The sequence below is a fragment of the Panulirus ornatus genome, chromosome 19 (assembly GCF_036320965.1).
Source record: "Panulirus ornatus isolate Po-2019 chromosome 19, ASM3632096v1, whole genome shotgun sequence".
In the NCBI taxonomy this organism is placed as follows: Eukaryota; Metazoa; Arthropoda; class Malacostraca; order Decapoda; family Palinuridae; genus Panulirus; species Panulirus ornatus.
The window spans coordinates 66,373,520-66,391,019 of NC_092242.1; the positions used below are offsets into that span (position 1 = coordinate 66,373,520).

General features: G+C 36.4%; 1 protein-coding gene and 1 long non-coding RNA gene across 18 annotated transcripts in view; one reads left to right on the forward strand and one right to left on the reverse strand.

Annotated features, from left to right (window-relative positions):
* Positions 1 to 17,500, reverse strand: part of LOC139755293 (uncharacterized) — a 270,998-nt gene that overhangs the window by 49,705 nt on the left and 203,793 nt on the right. The gene's annotated exons all lie outside the window — the stretch shown is intronic.
* The window catches only part of LOC139755636 (uncharacterized), a 57,376-nt gene that overhangs the window by 34,853 nt on the left and 5,023 nt on the right, over positions 1 to 17,500 (forward strand). For 5 of the 17 annotated variants that reach the window (XM_071674227.1, XM_071674232.1, XM_071674229.1 and 2 more), the window contains 4 exons: positions 870 to 902; positions 1,802 to 1,837; positions 7,343 to 7,378; positions 10,447 to 10,482. In XM_071674227.1, coding sequence (XP_071530328.1) covers positions 870 to 902; positions 1,802 to 1,837; positions 7,343 to 7,378; positions 10,447 to 10,482 — 141 coding nt within the window. The remainder of the gene's footprint in view (positions 1 to 869; positions 903 to 1,801; positions 1,838 to 7,342; positions 7,379 to 10,446; positions 10,483 to 17,500) is intronic. The other 12 variants (XM_071674226.1, XM_071674228.1, XM_071674230.1 and 9 more) reach the window with 7 other exon arrangements.

The following is a 17,500-nucleotide window of genomic DNA, read 5'->3' on the forward strand; positions in this document are numbered from 1 at the left end:
TAGATAGATAGATGTAGATAAGTGGGCACTCTGCAGCACCATCCCTTGCAAGAGCAACTCTTTACAGCAAAACCGACGAGGAGAAGTTCGTATTTCACTACAAGAAAAAGCAAAATGACTACCCAAGATTTCACCCGAACCACCATCCTCTTCGTATCACAACCATCACAACCAAAATCCTTAATAACCAATTCTCTCTTCCAGTACTCTACCCTCAAGGGAACCAGGCTTCTTAAGTAGCCACTTGTTCTTATGTCAAGGACATATCGAATCACGAAACACGGTCAAACATTTCAGCAAAACAATGTAACCTGACCACACAACCGGTCGATCACTCGAGCAGTGCTATAGGGCCGTGAGAGCCAGTCGAATTACCCGACGTCAATTAAGGCTCAGGAGAAACATTATAGAAGAAACATCCTGACGTTCTGGTCTTTTAGAACTGCCATGCATCAACAGGCATATAATTCACAGATTCAGAAACCAGGTTATTTCATCGACACATCTTCAAAACAAAAAAAAAAACAAGTGATTTAAAGCACTTTAGATCCCTAAAGGAAGTTAACTCATCATCATCAGGATTTTTTTCTATCATTATTGTATAACACTGTTTTGTATACACGTTGGCCAATTACAGTTATCTTTCAGGTTTCCGAAGAAAGCAGAGTCGAATCCGACTTCAGCGGAAGAAGATTCAGATACTCCATCGTAAACCTGTAATGATGATTGACTTCGATATTCCCAGCTTCTCTTTTTTTTTAATCGTCGTTTTCTTCGTAATCTATAATTCATATTGACGATGCATTTTCTTTCTCATTTTCGCTTCAAGATAAGAAGAATTAATTTTCTGATTCTTTTTTCCCCCCCAGCCACTCGCTCAAACAGTCAGAGACATTCTGCCGGTAGGAAGCTAATGTTTATTTTGCATATTCAAAGTTTTTTTTATTCTTTTTTCGTCATTGTTATACCCTACCTCAGTGTTCTGTCTTGCTGGGTTTTTTTTTTGTGTGTGTGTGTGTCATAGAAAATGCCATATCATCTTCATTTTGATATTGTGTTATATCACTAGGCCAATCATGGTTGAGTTTACTATTCTAAATGACAATTATTTTCAACATTTTCATTTTACGTTTGATATAAATCCAGTAATGAGTGTGTCCCCTTTTCATTCCTGATCTTTATCACAACTTTAAAAGTTTTTAATATATTTTTTTCCTTGATTTCAACATAGCTTTGACCTCGGATGTGTGCCGCCCATGATCTGCTGCATATCCTTATGTGTAATGTCACTACCATTCCTAAATATATTTCACTGAATGTGTTAAAGCAACACGACGTTTTCTGTTCAAATACATGTCCTATATAAAGTGAACTGATTGTATACATCTCAACCTTCCATCTTTCTTATAGATTCTGCGCTGGTGCATTGGTTATTCTATCTAGCTTTAGAAATTCACTATTAATATTATAACTTCACCATGTATTTTACCCATGTATTTGCCTATTTGTGATTATCTATATGTACAGTAAGGGGAAAGCGTTCTTCTACGTGTGTGTGTGTGTGTGTGTGTGTGTGTGTGTGTGTGTGTGTGTGGCTACTATCTGGTGAATTAGGGGGACACAGCTGGCCTGTCTCTTATCCTTCATTGAATATATCATGTCCTTACTCCCATGTATGTACAGCACACACACACACACACACACACACACACACACACACACACACACACACACGCACACACGAGTCATGATCGCTATGGTGATACTAATTTCAACCTTTTCTCTTTTTTTTCAATTTCAGCAACACGAAGCAACAGTCAGAGGCACTCAGCCGGTCGTAAGCAGATCTCTGTCTTTTGTGTTCTTAATGTTGCAGAGGACTATCATGTCATTATCAGTGTCCTTTTTTTTTGTGTTTCGTGAGAATACCACGTCAGACTCTGTGTTTCTTTAACTATTGTGCCAAATTACTGAGCCAATCTAGATGTTGTTGTGTTGTCAGAGACACTCTTTTAATGTATGTCTTTTTTCCACTTCTATTTTAAAGCAAAAAAAAAAAAAAAAAAAAAAAAAAAAGGTTAACCTGTTAAATTCTTTTTTTTTTCTTTCATTTTCTATGATTGATATTTGACATGTTAATACTTTTTCACATCTTCCGAGGCTTTCTGCGTTAATTTCGGTGTCGCTGTTATCCGTGATCACATCACGTAAGTCCCTTATTAACATGTAATGTTAAATGGTTAAGTTTCAGTGTCCCTTGCCTTGTCTGGATAGAAGTTAATGCAATACTGTAAATGGAATCTGATACCTTATAGTAAACCGTCTGTTTTATAATATATCTGAGCTTAGTATGTTTTACCCATCGTCCACTTCATATATATATATAATTTTTTCTCTAATATCTCTTTTCCTTTAATGTGCTCGCTGCTTACAAAGTAATGTTGTTATATTTTTCTATTAGAATTTATAAGTAGACGTTATTTCCCCTATTTACACTTTTTTTTTTTTTTACTTAAGGTTTAAGTGTATTTTTGTCTGTGTGTTGTTGACCTGTCGCCGAATCATATATATATATATATATATATATATATATATATATATATATATATATATATATATATATATATATATATATAACATATATATATATATATATATATATATATATATATATATATATATATATATATATATATATATATATATAATCATATTGGTGTTGCATTAATGTTACATGCGATTTCTATGTGTACATATGTGTTACTATGATGCATTTTACATTCTATAGACTGATTGTCATGATATGGCCTTGTCGGAGTCATCAAAGACTTTTTGCTGTAGTGTTTTCCCATGTTTTCAATTTGGATGCTACCGAATGAATATCTATACCAACTAATACAAATTATTTATACAGGGTGTCCCCCTAAAAATTACTCATATAGGTACTAGTATATGTATTCATATATATATATATATATATATATATATATATATATATATATATATATACATATGAGTACATATGCAAGTACATTTTATGGGACACCCTGTAATATGTATATATATGATAATGTTTAAGTATTTCTGGTAAAGTGTTTGAAAGAACTATCGTGAAAACTGATAGTTAATATCCCCCTGTGCCTTAGTTACTTACAAAATAAGTTGTTGAATACATCAGATTTCTTACGACTGAAAGACAGAACACTTACAACAAGACTTTACTGAGCACTCCACTGGCTGTTTTAACTGTCTTTACAACAGAAAGTTGTATTATGCTAAAGGCAAGCTGTATTCTCACAACGGGGGCAATGTTATAGCAGACCATATTCACGGTATATATTCATATCTATGTCATTTCGTCTCCAAGGTTTTGTGGGCTATGCCTAACTGCTTCTCTGTAAGGAAACGTCTTTACCAGGGTGTTAATGTTAAAGATACTTTAGAGGTGCGGGAGCGTTCGCTTGTGAAATCAATGAGGTATCTTATTGATAGGATAACAACAACTGGATATGGAATATAGATGTAAATATATATGTGTGTGTGTGTGTGTGTGTGTGTGTGTGTGTGTGTGTGTGTGTGTGTGTGTGTGTGTGTGTGTGTGTGTGCAAAGTCCCCTATTCACATATCTGTAATTATCTTTTCAATCTATCGGGCAACTCATGGTTGTCTTATCTCTTTCATTTCTATCCTACTGAAACCTTTATATTTCTGAACCCACATACCATACATTCAAACAGTACTTAGCATGATCCTCGTGTTGTTCATCTTGTACTTTTCAATGTACATTCTCATTTAACATCTTATCTAAATCTAATGTTCTGTTTATATTGTACTTCTCAATGCATATTCTTATATAATATTTAAATTTAATATTCTATTCAAATTGTACTTTTCAATGCATATAGTTATTCAATATCTTATTCAAATTAAATATTCTATTTAAATTGTACTTTTCAATGCACATTCTTATTTCATATCTTATCTAAATTTGATATTCTATAAAAATTATACTTTTCAATGCACCTTATTCAATATCTTATTTGATTTTATTTTCTATTAAAATTATACTTTTCAATACACGCTTTTATTCAATGTCTTATCTGAATTTAATATTCTATTTCAATTGTCTTTTTCAATGCACATTCTTATTTGATATCTTATTCAACTTTAATATTCTACATAAAGTGTACTTTTCAATACACATTCTTATTTAACATCTTTTCTATATTTGATGTTTTATCTAAATTGTACTTTTCATGCACATTCTTATCTAATATCTTATTTAAATTTAATACTATATCTAAACTGTACTTTTCAGTACACATTCTTATTTGATATCTTTTTTTAAATTCAATATTCTATTTACATTATACTTTATAATGCACATTCTTATTCAATATCTTATTCAAATTTCATATTCTATTCAAATTGTATTTTTCAATGCACATTCTTATTTAATATCTTATCTAAATTTAATATTGTATTTAAATTGTACTTTTCCATGCACATTCTTATTTAAAATCTTATCTAGACTGAATATGCTATTTAAATTGTACTTTTCAATGCACATTCTTATTCAATGTCTTACTTAAATTTAATACTGTATTTAAACTTCTTATTTGACACATCTCTTCTGTGTCCTTTTTCTTCCCTCAAATTTTTTTTTCTTCGTATATACCACTTCCTCGTTGCAAAGAGCTGTCCTCTGTTGCTGTCATGGGAGCAATCTCTAAATGTGAATTATTTCCATCCCTAATTCTTCTTTCACAACGCGTAGGTGCAACTAATGCCTTCACTCTGCCTTCATACATTATTCCTGGCAGTTCCATGTACGATCGGTGAAGCGTTTCGCTCGGCCTGTTTGAAAGAGCGGTATCTCTTTTCCTGAACGATTCTATATACATATATATATATATATATATATTTTCTTTTCATACATATTTGCCATTTCCCGCGTTAGCGAGGTTGTGTGTGTGTGTGTGTGTGTGTTCTAGGTCCGTTGTTAGAAGTTCAGACACCGAAATGGATTACAAAAACAATTTGTAATTGCTGTCACTCGTTCTTTCTTTTGTTTTTGCGAGGAAATTTGAAAAAAAAAAATATAAAAACAGGACTAAGAACTTATTAGTTTGATTTACAAATATACTTGAAAAAGAAAACTGAGATCTAATCTTACTGCGATCTCGTTAGTAATTTTTTTTTTTGGGTCATTAGAATACATTCCAACGATGCTAATAAATCAGCTTCTTTTCGCTTAACTTCGATTGGGATTGGATAGTTTGCAGGCAAATGCAACAAACAGATCATCATACATTGCATCTCAGTGATAAGGAGGCAAATTGCGAATGCATATAAATTTTTTTTTTTTATCATGTTAATCGATGTTTTACAAAATTAATCACTCGTTGCTACGACACTTGTAGGAAAGACGTATTGGTTATAAAAACTGATTAAAAGACCAGGTTCTTTTTTTTTGTGTTTTTAATCCAAACAGAAGCCTATCACGTCAGATAATAATTTCAGGTTTTTCAACATTTAAACAACCGGGTATCAGGTTTTTCAACATTTAAACAACCGGTTACATATGTTAGGGAGCCGGCAACCGGTCGCCTCACGGGGTTAGTTTACTGTACCGGCAATAATTTGAGTTTAATAAGAGTTCCAACACTCCGTCCATAACCTAGCCTATGCATGGTTAGGCCATGACCCTTATTTAGGTTAGGTTATGATAGACGATTAGTTAGAAAGTCGCTGTTATATTACTAGATGGATTTATAGTTACAACACTTGCTTATACACCTGAAGAACACCTCACCAATATCACCTGGTCTTCTACCCCGAAAAGTTCAGTTGGGGATCAAACTATAGTGTGTGTTTTTTCCCCCTCTGCTCCATCAGGCTGTTGGAGGCCTCGGCCCGTATAGGTCTACATGACCACCACATCATGGTTAATTTGGTGAACTTTACAGGAATTTGTATAGGTCTTTTTTTAGAAAAAAATGTTCATCAGCATCCATGCTTGTTCCCTCATATGTTCTCAGTGAGTTAGGGGTTCTTGTGTTCAATGATCTACATTTACCATAAGCTAAAAAACATTCTGGTTCTCTATCTCTCTCATAGTTTTCTTCTTTTCTTCCTCCTCCTCCTCCTCTTCTTCTTCTTCTTCTTCTTTTTCTTCTTGAGTCTTACGATATTTTGATTTTATGCTCCAAGTCTTTCATATTTCTTTTTCTTTTTCATTTTGAGAGGTCAGCTCTTCCTTTGTTGAGAGACAGTCTGGTTTTATCAGGGAGTCTCCAGCTCACATCTCCTCCTCACAGAAGACTCAACTCCTTCGTCACAGTCGGGGCGTTTCGCACATCCTCTTCAACAGTGCGAGTCTGGTATCAGCTTGGGGAGGGAGAAGCTCCTGTACGCGTGTGTTTCACATACTCTTATGTTGTTACGCTAATCGGCATTGACCTCCCATGGCAACGTGCGCAAGTGTTGAATTTCTTTCCCACTTCCATAAGCTTAATGTTAAGTCTCGGTCGGTCACCTCCACGGTGGGGCAACTTTTAAACCGTGGTGGTTGGGTTTAGCGTCCATAACTGTCAGTCCTTTTATCAGTCTGTGAGTTGAGTACCAAATATCCGCGAGAGGGTGGTGTCAAAAGCCAAGACCACATTCCATCTGAAACGTTCATGCAGTGAATGATTTTCTTCTCTTGTCCTGGATAAAACATAAACATTCGAAAGCATAAGCGAATTAATGGAACTGTAAGAGTTCCAGTAGACGATATGAGAATAAGTGAGGATCGGTTGAATCCTTAGGCGAAGGTGGAGAACCAATCGAGGATCTCACTTAGATGAATCGAATCCCCTGGTGTGTTTTAGATCATTTATGTCGACTAGCTGAATCCCCTGATGTGTTTTGGATCACTTATATGTCGAGTTCATCTATGATTTTTGAGAACAGTGTTTGCTACAAGCTCCCAGTCTTTTACTTTAAGAAAAGGAAATAAAAGTAACAATTGATTAAGCCTAAAATTCATACCAGAAATGTAGCTTGATAATAATATCTTCCTGTTTTCTCGTACCATTAGGAAAACGACTAGCCTGGAAGATTACCTTTTTTTTTCTTCCCCTTACTACAAAATTACCTTCCAGGTTTTCGGGAATTGCAGAGCTGGAGCAAATTCTGCTCAGAAAATTGAAAGAGATTAGCCTTTTCATTTAATGTCGAGAACCATTTTTGTTCCTCTCCCCTCTTATTACACTCATTCATCATTATCTCTGAATAATCTCATGATTCACTGGTTCTGCCACAGTCGTATTAATTTTGTACATTTCTTGGTTTTCAGCTTCTCGGGCCAACAGTCAGAGAGAGTCTGCTGGTCGTAAGCAAAATTTTTGTTTTTTCTTGTGTACTTGATTAATGTCGCTGATGATTAACTCTCTCTCTCTCTCTCTCTCTCTCTCTCTCTCTCTCTCTCTCTCTCTTCCGGCAAGCGCTTCCCGCACGCTGTGCCTTTTAAGCAAAATCTCATCGTAAATCTCTCTCTCTCTCTCTCTCTCTCTCTGAAATCATTGAGTTAATTCTGACGTCCTTTTTAATTAAGGAAGACCTGAATGGTAAATATCATCTCTTCTATTCTTTCTCTGCAATACATGAACATGTTAGAATATTCCTTTTCTTTTTATAAATCTTCTCTGGCTCAAAGTCGATGTCATTTCTATTCTTAAGCAAATGATACTACGAGTGAGACATACGGTTATGACTGATAATGAAGGAACGGTTCAGCTACATGTGACGGCATTGTAAGCCATTTCAAAGTTTGTGTTATATGAATATCACTTCTCTCATGAATAGACTCATCTTCATATACTCCTGTTTCTTCTGTAGCGTGTGTGTGTGCGTGTGTGTGTGTGTGTGTGTGTGTGTGTGTGTGTGTCTTTGCCATTTGCCGTGTTTAAGAAAATGTCTAAATTTTGCTTTGCATCAGAATTTTGAAGAGAAAACATTTTTTGTATAATGGCTCTCTGCACACACAAAATATTTGTATTCATGTCTTTGTTACTTTAACTTTCGTGAATTTCATCCATGAATAAAAATCTTATTACTTTTCACCGCTTGTTAGGTTTTTCCATAACTGTACATGTGTTATGGTCTAGATTCCCTAGAACAGCACGAATTTCTTTTTTTTCTCTATCTTCATCTTTGTTTTGCCTTGTTAGAGAAATGATTTCTCAGTGGGTAAAAACATCGTCGCTCCTCAACGGTTAATCAACAAGTACATGACAATGTGCTTCTGGGGAACACAAATGGTGGGTTATGATCCACGTCATAACCCATCACGCCTGCAACCAACTGGAGACTTAATCCAGAGGAGACAGATGTGTACAAAATGAAACACTTTGAGGTCTGGGCACTTAACTTCAGCGACAGATGGGCGCTTTCCTTCGCTAGCCTGCCTAACGGGCGTCCCAATAGACCACCAACCACCTAATGACTCCTTGTTACATATCTAAGTAGCTTGGGCTACGCATCGTAAGTTCCGCTATAGTACGTATTGGGATTCATATTTACTCTCAACGACACACGGTCTCCGTGTTTCCCACGGTAGCATAAGAACATAGGTTTGTTACGCGACGGCAGGGGTTGCTGAGGTATTGGGAAAAGACACATCCTTCCTCTGGTCCGTATATATATATATATATATATATATATATATATATATATATATATATATATATATATATATATATATATATATATATACATATATATATATATATATATATATATATATATGTATATATATATATATATATATATATATATATATATATATATATATATATATATATATATATATATATATATATATACTGGTTCCTTATTTGCTTGTGCACAAACAGGAAGTATCTTCATTTCCGCTGTCGCAGCTTTTGAAACCAAACCCTAATTTGTCCTTTATCTTAATCTAAAATCCGCCATAGAGAAATTTGATTTAGAATCCTACAGGATATCAAAATAAGAGAAATCTGCTTTAAAATCCTACACGATATTAAAAAAAAAAAAAAAAATTTTAAAGGAAAAGAAATTTCTTAGTCATAAACGCTTGATGTGTAAATTTCCAAACATGCCAAGTCTTATAGTGCCATCAGACCGCGGGCCAACAGAGAATTGGATCATCCAACTTGCCAGTACTAATACAATCATACCATTCATCCCTTAACTTTCCATGAACAATCAAAGAGTCACGGCGGATCATATTTTCTAATTACATAATCATTCATCCGTTATCGTTGGCTATGAGGCGCACGAAACTCACAAATGTGAATCAGTGAATAAGATTTTTGACTTAACGATCGAGTGGTGGAGCCAAGAGCTGCTGGTTACATGAATAATGGCAGTAATACGTTGTTAAGAGCAATAACCTCTGCTCATGTTCTCCCAGGATACAAAGGGACGCGTGTGTGTGTGTGCGTGTGTGTGTGTGCTTGTGTGTGTGTGTGTGTGTGTGTGTGTGTGTGTGTGTGTGTGTGTTGTGTGTGTGTGTGTGTGTGTGTGTGTGTGTGTGTGTGTGTGTGTGTGTGTGTGCTGCCTGGCCTTTATGCACACTTCACTCATTATCCACTAAGGATTCATAAAGTACCTAATTAATTAATTGACAGTGGGCAACACACAAAACTGTTTTTTTTTGCTTTGCTTCATCTTACTTTTGCTGTTGAGCAAATGCTTAGATAATGGATGATTTCTGTATGGCTTTCCTTCCATTTTCCAGCAAGACACAAAAGAGATAAAAAGCGATTTCACCTTTTTTTTAAGCTCAGCAAATGGCCACGTGTGATGTATTCTCATATTTCATATTATATCAGACTCTGCCATTGTAATTATAATTGTTATATGAGAGTTACATTATCACAAGTGACACATGGGCAGTATTTGGGTCTTGATTCGTAAAGTAATTTGTCGAAATTACCTCAGTTACTTTGCATACGTCTATTCAACGCTGGAGACAAAGTAGAACAGCCCAAGAGATAAATAATTTATTTCAGTAATAAACAGATAAAAAAAGAAAATATATATGATAATAATAGAAGAAATCCCGAGCTTCTAATATTCGGAAAATCCAACGATGACTGATTTTTTTTTGTTCCAACTCCAAATCGAAAGGAGTTTCAACTCCGTGTTACTTCCTCTCTTGGTCTAACCCTAACAACGAATTATGTCAATACTTTATATAGTAATCAACTTCATTCTCATGTTGTCACGCAAACCAGATTCGATAAACAATAAGAAAAACACATGACTTTATCATATCTTTTTCCAAAGAGTTTTGATTGTCAGTTAATTTCCCTCATTTCTGATCCTATATCTTTTGCTATAATTTTCAAGATAACTTTATTCTTAGATGAACATGTTATCAGTTATTGATTCCCACACATTTTTCGTTTCCAGCATCTCGAACGAACAGCCAGAGACAGTCATATGGTAGTAAGCAAAGCAATGAATTTTTTGTGTAGATGTTCTTCTCTGTAGCTGATGTATCTGTGACTGTAGCATATCTGTAATATTTCTGTAGTTAATGTTTCTACAACTGATGTTTTTCTGTCTGATGTTTCTGTAGCTGATGTTTCTGTAGCTAATGTTTCTGTATCTGATGTTTCTGTAGCTGATGTTTCTGTAGCTGATGTTTCTGTAGCTGATGTTTCTGTAACTGAAGTTTCTGTAGCTAATGTTTCTCTATCTGATGTTTCTGTAGCTAATCTTTCTGTAGCCGATGTTTCTACAACTGAAGTTTCAGTGGCTAATGTTTCTGGAGCCGATGTTTCTGTAGATAATACTTCTGTAAGTGATGTTTCTGTAGCTAAAGTTTCTATAACTGAAGTTTCTGTAACTCATGTTTCTGTATCTAATCTTTCTGTAGCTGATGTTTCTGTAGCTGATGTTTCTGTAGCTGATGTTTCTATAGCTGATGTTTCTGTAGTTGATGTTTCTGTAGCTGATGTTTTTGTAGCTGATGTTTCTGTAGTTAATGTTTCTGTAGCTGATGTTTCTGTAGCTGATGTTTCTGTAGCTGATGTTTCTGTAGCTGATGTTTCTATAGCTGATATTTCTGTAGTTGATGTTTCTGTAGCTGATGTTTTTGTAGCTGATGTTTCTGTAGTTAATGTTTCTGTAGCTGATGTTTCTGTAGCTGATGTTTCTATAGCTGATGTTTCTGTAGTTGATGTTTCCCCAGCTGTGTGGTTTCTTTAGCCGACGTTTCCATATTTGATGTTTCTATTGCTCACATTTCTGTAGCTGCTGTGTCTGTAGTTGATGTTTCTGTAGCTTACCTTTCTGTAACCTGAAGTTTCTGTGTCCAAGTCATTCTTATGTGTGTAGCGATCCTTCTATGTCTCCGTAGCAACATGATTAATTATGTATCAATGTTGGTCAATATCATCAAATCAATCTTGGTGTAATTGTAAAAGGAATATGGATATGATGAGGTACATTAAACACTTGCTGTAAAAATAATATAACATGTTAGTTATCTTCATCATCACCACTACAGAAATGTGCAGTGTTGATATCTTTACCATGTTTGTTTAGGTTTTCAGAGTTAGTTTTGATGTTTATTCCTACACGATAGATAACGTTTTAAGTGCTATGTTATAATGTATTGCTACTTTAAAGTGCAGTTCTGGCGACCCTTCTCTTCCAGAAAGTAATCTGTGTATCTGTTTCCACGTATTTCTTGGTAGCAATTACGTTTATCTTTATAAACATTTTCTTCCTTACGTTGATCTCCGAGCGATTGTGTGTGTCTGTTACATAACAATAGTGAACTGTGATGTGTGTCCTTTACTATCATCATTATCCCTCCTCCCCTCCACACACACACACACACACACAAACACACACACACACACACACACACACACACACACACACACACACACACACACTCGAAGTAGGAAAATGGCCTCTGTAATGGGTCTGTAAGTCAGATCCTCTGGTGTCCTTTTGTGTGGATAGATTGATTTCATTGTGTTGACGGTGATAATTGCTTGGTTTGTGGGTCTAGGAGTAAATGTGTGTGTGTGTGTGTGTGTGTGTGTGTGTGTGTGTGTGTGTGTGTGTGTGTGTGTGTGTATGTGTGTGTGTGTGTGTGGGTGTGTGTGTGTGTGTGTGTGGGTGTGTGTGTGTGTGTGTGTGTGTGTGTGTGTGTGTGTGTGTGTGTGTATTTTACGAGGGCCTGCAAGCATGGTGTGTACACAGATCAGTTGGTATATGTCTGAGGCTCTTTGTACCACCCCTTTTTTTTTTACCATACGTCTTTCACAGGAGTTCCTTAAATCATAATATTTAAAAGATAGATCCCATATTTATGCATATTCGGTAAAAACTCTTTTTCTTAATCGGAGACAAAGGAATGGGTGGTGATCGAGCCAATAGTGAGAATGATGAAAAAGAAGACAAGATGTTGCCTAGTGTTCTGAAGGAGGTCGTGTGAGGCGAGGGAGGTCGTGTGATCGGGAGGAAGACGTGTGAGGCGAGGGACTTAGATCATCTAGATATTGTTGGAAGCCGTGACTCTGTGTGGTTTAATGTATGCTAGTGTCGACTGGGTGAGTATGCAGTAAGAGAATAACTAGAGTAGTTGGACACCTCGGAGATGGATTCCTCCAAATCTGGGATAGGAGTTGAAGATGACATAAACGGAGAAACGAAGATTGGTAGACAGAGTCAAAGGAGAGGAAGAAGATTTAGATGTAGCGAGGAAATGCGACAATTCTGAGATGGTTTAGGCATGTAGAAAAGATGAATGTAAGAGGAAGTATTTAGAATGTGTATGAGACAGAAGCGAGGGAAGAAAAATTACTTAAGGAATCCCTTAGAATAAAATGAAGAGAAAAATAGCCTACGATTGTGTGCATGAGAAAGAAGAGTTACTTTATCTCCTTGAGTGAAAGATGTCCAGAGGATGATGAGGTGATAGAAAGAAGAGGAGGAAGAGGAGGAGGAGGAGGAGGAGGGGTTGAGGAGAGGTGGAGGAGGAGGGTTGAGGAGAGGAGGGAAGGACACAGTGAATGAGTAATTGCCTGAGGAGGACGATAGCATGGAAACGCGAACACTTTGAGGCATAAAGGGATTACGAGGCTCGGGCCACGGCACTCTGTCGCAGCCGCCTTTGGCTGGAGGGTGGGAAGACGGAGCACTGGATGAATAAAAGATACAATCTGCTTCCCAGATTTGTCTTAAAATAACAGGGGGTTCCAGTCCGAATTCCTCGAGTAGATATTCTACTTGTGTTGCGTCATTTATTGCTTTGAGTCAACAATGAGGATTTGGGAGGTTTTCTTTTTTTTGCAATGGGAACAGATGCCAAAACTAAGGTATTTTGAACTATCTATCTGTCTGTTGCTAACAAAAATGGAATCTATTCTATGCACAGAAGTTTACAGTGAGCTAAATATATCCATGTATGTATTGTTGTATGTGAGCTATGTACATATATGTATGTATGTGTATGTGAGTACATATATGTCTATACGTGTATGTACGTTTTTAAGTTACTGTTGGATAAGTCAGAGGCATATGTATACCTCTTGTAATTTTGTGTTCACATTCCTAGCCTCATTCCCAAAACTCTTGCAACACGTCCCACTGTCATCCGTTAATACCTTCTGTTGTTCTCTACTGCGATCACCCACTGGTTTCCGTACTCCCATCTTCTTTTTAAAGAAAACCGGAACGGGTATAGAGTATTGTCACGTAAACGAAAAGATTGATGGGAGGTAGTTTTTTTTTTTTGTTTTCTTCTCGTTTTCGTCGGGAGGTTTTGAGTGGGGAAGTAGTCGTGACTTGGGTACCTGGGTTCGTTACCAGAGACCTGGTGGAATACATACAGATAGATAGATAGAGAGATACACAGATAGATAGATAGACACAGACAATGGAATGGTAGATGTAGAGACAAACAGACAGATAATGGAATGATAGATAGATAGATAGATAGATAGATAGATAGATAGATAGATAGATAGAAAGATACATACATACATACATACATACATACATACATACATACATACATACACTGACAGATACTGAGATAATTTCAGTGAACATACATGACGTCGAAAGTTTGTGCAGTATCTACAGATACGTCTCATGTTAAGTGTCTCTACTGATGAATAAGTGATTCAAGAACATAGATAGACACAGGCTGGGGCTGGAGTTTCACTCTGAAACGGTTCGGCGCGCAGCCTTGCTATGTAAAGATAAGAGACGAGGACACTCTAATCAGATTAAATTTCGACCATGGCGAACATGTGTTCGAGGTTTCTCCTGACCGGTTATTCTTCTATGTTGCCTTTCATCTCCTTCGATGAAGGCCTCGCCAGTTTTCCCGCCAATTTGGTCAAGCACGGGAGTCCTTACCGATGATTTGTCACATCCTTTGTCGTTATGTGTGTAGCTTCAATGGCTCTCCTCCCCCATTTGTACAAACCGTTATGCATTATCTTCGCTTCTTGTTTCGGCAAGGGCCAATACTTATCTATACGTAAGACAACAGAGTTAAAGGAACGAGTCTGCCCTCTGGTCACTTAATCTCTTTTCTATCCACGTCCTCATTTACCATACCAAGCAGCATAACAACCATTACACAGGATCTCGTATACTATACCCTTTACATTAATAGTACGGCTGCTCTGTTCCATTTTCATCGACGAAATCAATGATCATCCCTCGGTAGATTTCAACACTCCTGTAATGTATCTAAATCTAAAATCAAACTATTCCTTGCTACATTTTCCGATACCTCTTAAAAAGAATCCGATAACCACACTTGTCTTGGTTCTCGTGTTACGTGCGAGAAGAGGATGGGGTGGAGAGATCATGATAAATGAATTATGTAAATAAACTTATAAACTCAGTAAACGAAACATCGTTGTATGAGAAGTAACCAACATGATGTACGGAATATATGATATGATAAATTCACAACGAATTCACTATATAGGTCAAAAGGAGGAAAAGCTTACCAAGCTAGCTGGAGGAGGCCTCTTCCATTCTCCGCTGGGGAATGAGAAGCCCTCCAAAAATTCACAAGCCTGGCATGCTAATGACGCCCATAATATCTGCAAAATGGGAGGCGCACACACAGGGGCTAGCCAAGATTTTAAGAGCTATCAAAATATGCAGCGAGGAATAGTTTGATGATGAAATTAGATACATCATAAAAGCAGTCAAAAAGTTATGATATCCCAAAGGTATAATCGTAAACTAAAGAAGAATGCAACTAGGACATCAAAGAGATATGGAAATGACGATTAAAACAGTGTAAAGAAGGCTTACAGGAGGGTTCCATATTCAAGAGCAGCCCATGCTGTGGGCATTTTCTTAAAAAAAGTAAAGATACGAAAATAACGAACTCATCAGGAAGATAAATAGGTAATGTGATAAAAGCAAAGTGGACCAAGCATGCTATTACTGAACAGAGTATAGTATACAAGAACCTATGTAGTGGTTGTTCTGACATTTATTGTGGGGAATTTGGACGTAGCTTATAAAAGATATCGTATGAAAATTAAGGAAACGTGCGCTTAAATCGAACCTCCAACCTAATTGTCCTACACATAGATGAGTGTGGAAACTTAGCGAAATGGCAAGAGCCAAGGTAATTCATAATGGTCGAGACAAGAGGGTGAGGAGAGCAGTTGATGCTGCACACATAAACCACAAAGTATGTAATCCATCATCGGGAAGGACTCCTCATCTTGTTTAAGGCGGCGGAAAAACTGGTGGCGGCGCCACCAAAGGAGACTTAAGCCAACAACGGGAACTCACCAGTTGAAGGAAACCTCATGCAGGCGTCCGGTCAAGTAGAAGTTTGACCCGCATTAAGTAACTGTGTCCCTGTCTCTTGTTACTCCGTGCGAGCGAGGCTTCACGCCGAAACCTCTCAGAGAATAAAACCTCAGCACCATCCTCTGTTTGTTCCACTACCATGAACCAAACATCTCAATTAATCTATCCGCAATATGAGGATGAATAGTTTCCTGGAAGATCTTGAACATTCGCTGAGCAATGGAATCAAAAGAGAGATAATTCTTTAACCTGGTTTTAGCCTTATTACTTTCCGTGTTGTTTACTCTGTCACTAAAAGAGTCTCCTGTTGTTCCCAGTTTCCTGACAATAGAAGATATTTCTTCAGCGTCTGAGTGATGAATAGACTTCAGGTTTGCAGTTCAGGGAATAGACTTCATTACTGAATGAAATAATCGTATTATTTACTTCCCTGACAGTAGAGGACATTTCATAAACGGCTGTAAGGCGAATGGACTTTTTCTTCACATTATCGAAATATATTTTCATTACTAAATATAATAACCGTATACCTCACTTCCTTTCTTACTTACTCCTGCCCCAGCAGTGCCTTCCATCTTTAGGTGTCTACTTTATGACCCTCCTGCAGCGTCTACCATCTCGGTTCATCTATTTAAGCATGCAAATGACTTATGATAATCCCAGAGATACAGATATTATTAATACGTCTTTCTTCATTTTCAGCATCTCGTAGTAATAGTCAAAGACAGTTTTACAACAGTAAGCAAATCTTTTTTTTTTTCTCAATCTTGCGTCGTCACAGAATATCATTACAATTCTATGTGTTGTAATCATGTTTTATGAGTCAGTCGTGTGATTCTGTGTGGTGCTAATGCTGTTTTGAAGTGATTATTCCAGTCTCGGTGTTGTTATGTTGTGAAAGAAATGCTCACTGGTAAAAAAAAAAAAAATAGCCTCCCTGCTTCTAAAAAACAGAAAATATCAAGATAAATGATACTAAAATATCGTATAAAGTGATCAGCAAGTAAAATAAATAAATAGTCAAGGTAGCATAAACATCTAAAAATCTATGTCATAACTATTCTTTAAAAATTGCAAAGTTAATGTATTTTCTTCTCTCTCTTTCTCGTAAACATGTCGAAGGGGTGTTGAGTTCCATTCTATATTGATGTACTCTGTGGCTTGACCGTGTTGGTGTTGTGTCCGTTCGCAATGCTCAGGTGTTTGGAGATGTATATGATTATCTGATACCCGTCACGCATCTAAAAGCTTTCTCTCTCTATAAAAGCATTTCGTTGCTTCACGCAATTGATATTGTGATCTTTATAATATATTCTTGCTGGATGTTTATTTTTTTTTTATTTTTGAGGGAATTTACTGGTAAATTTCTGCCTTAATGTTTATGTGGGTGTCTTTCTTGGAATTTTACAACACTCCTTTTGTTTTGTATTTCTCTTTTTTTTCACATAAATGAAATATCTCCGTTATTCTTTCTAATATCTGTGTTTTCATAAATGTCATAATTATTTTCAAGATATCTGTACACTAATATTCACAGTATGTGCATTGAGGATGTGCTAGATGTACGTATCTATCTAGCTATCTTATGTCAGGCATCTTTAGTGTTTGATCGTCACAAAATGATCACGGGAAATGATAGGGAGTGGGT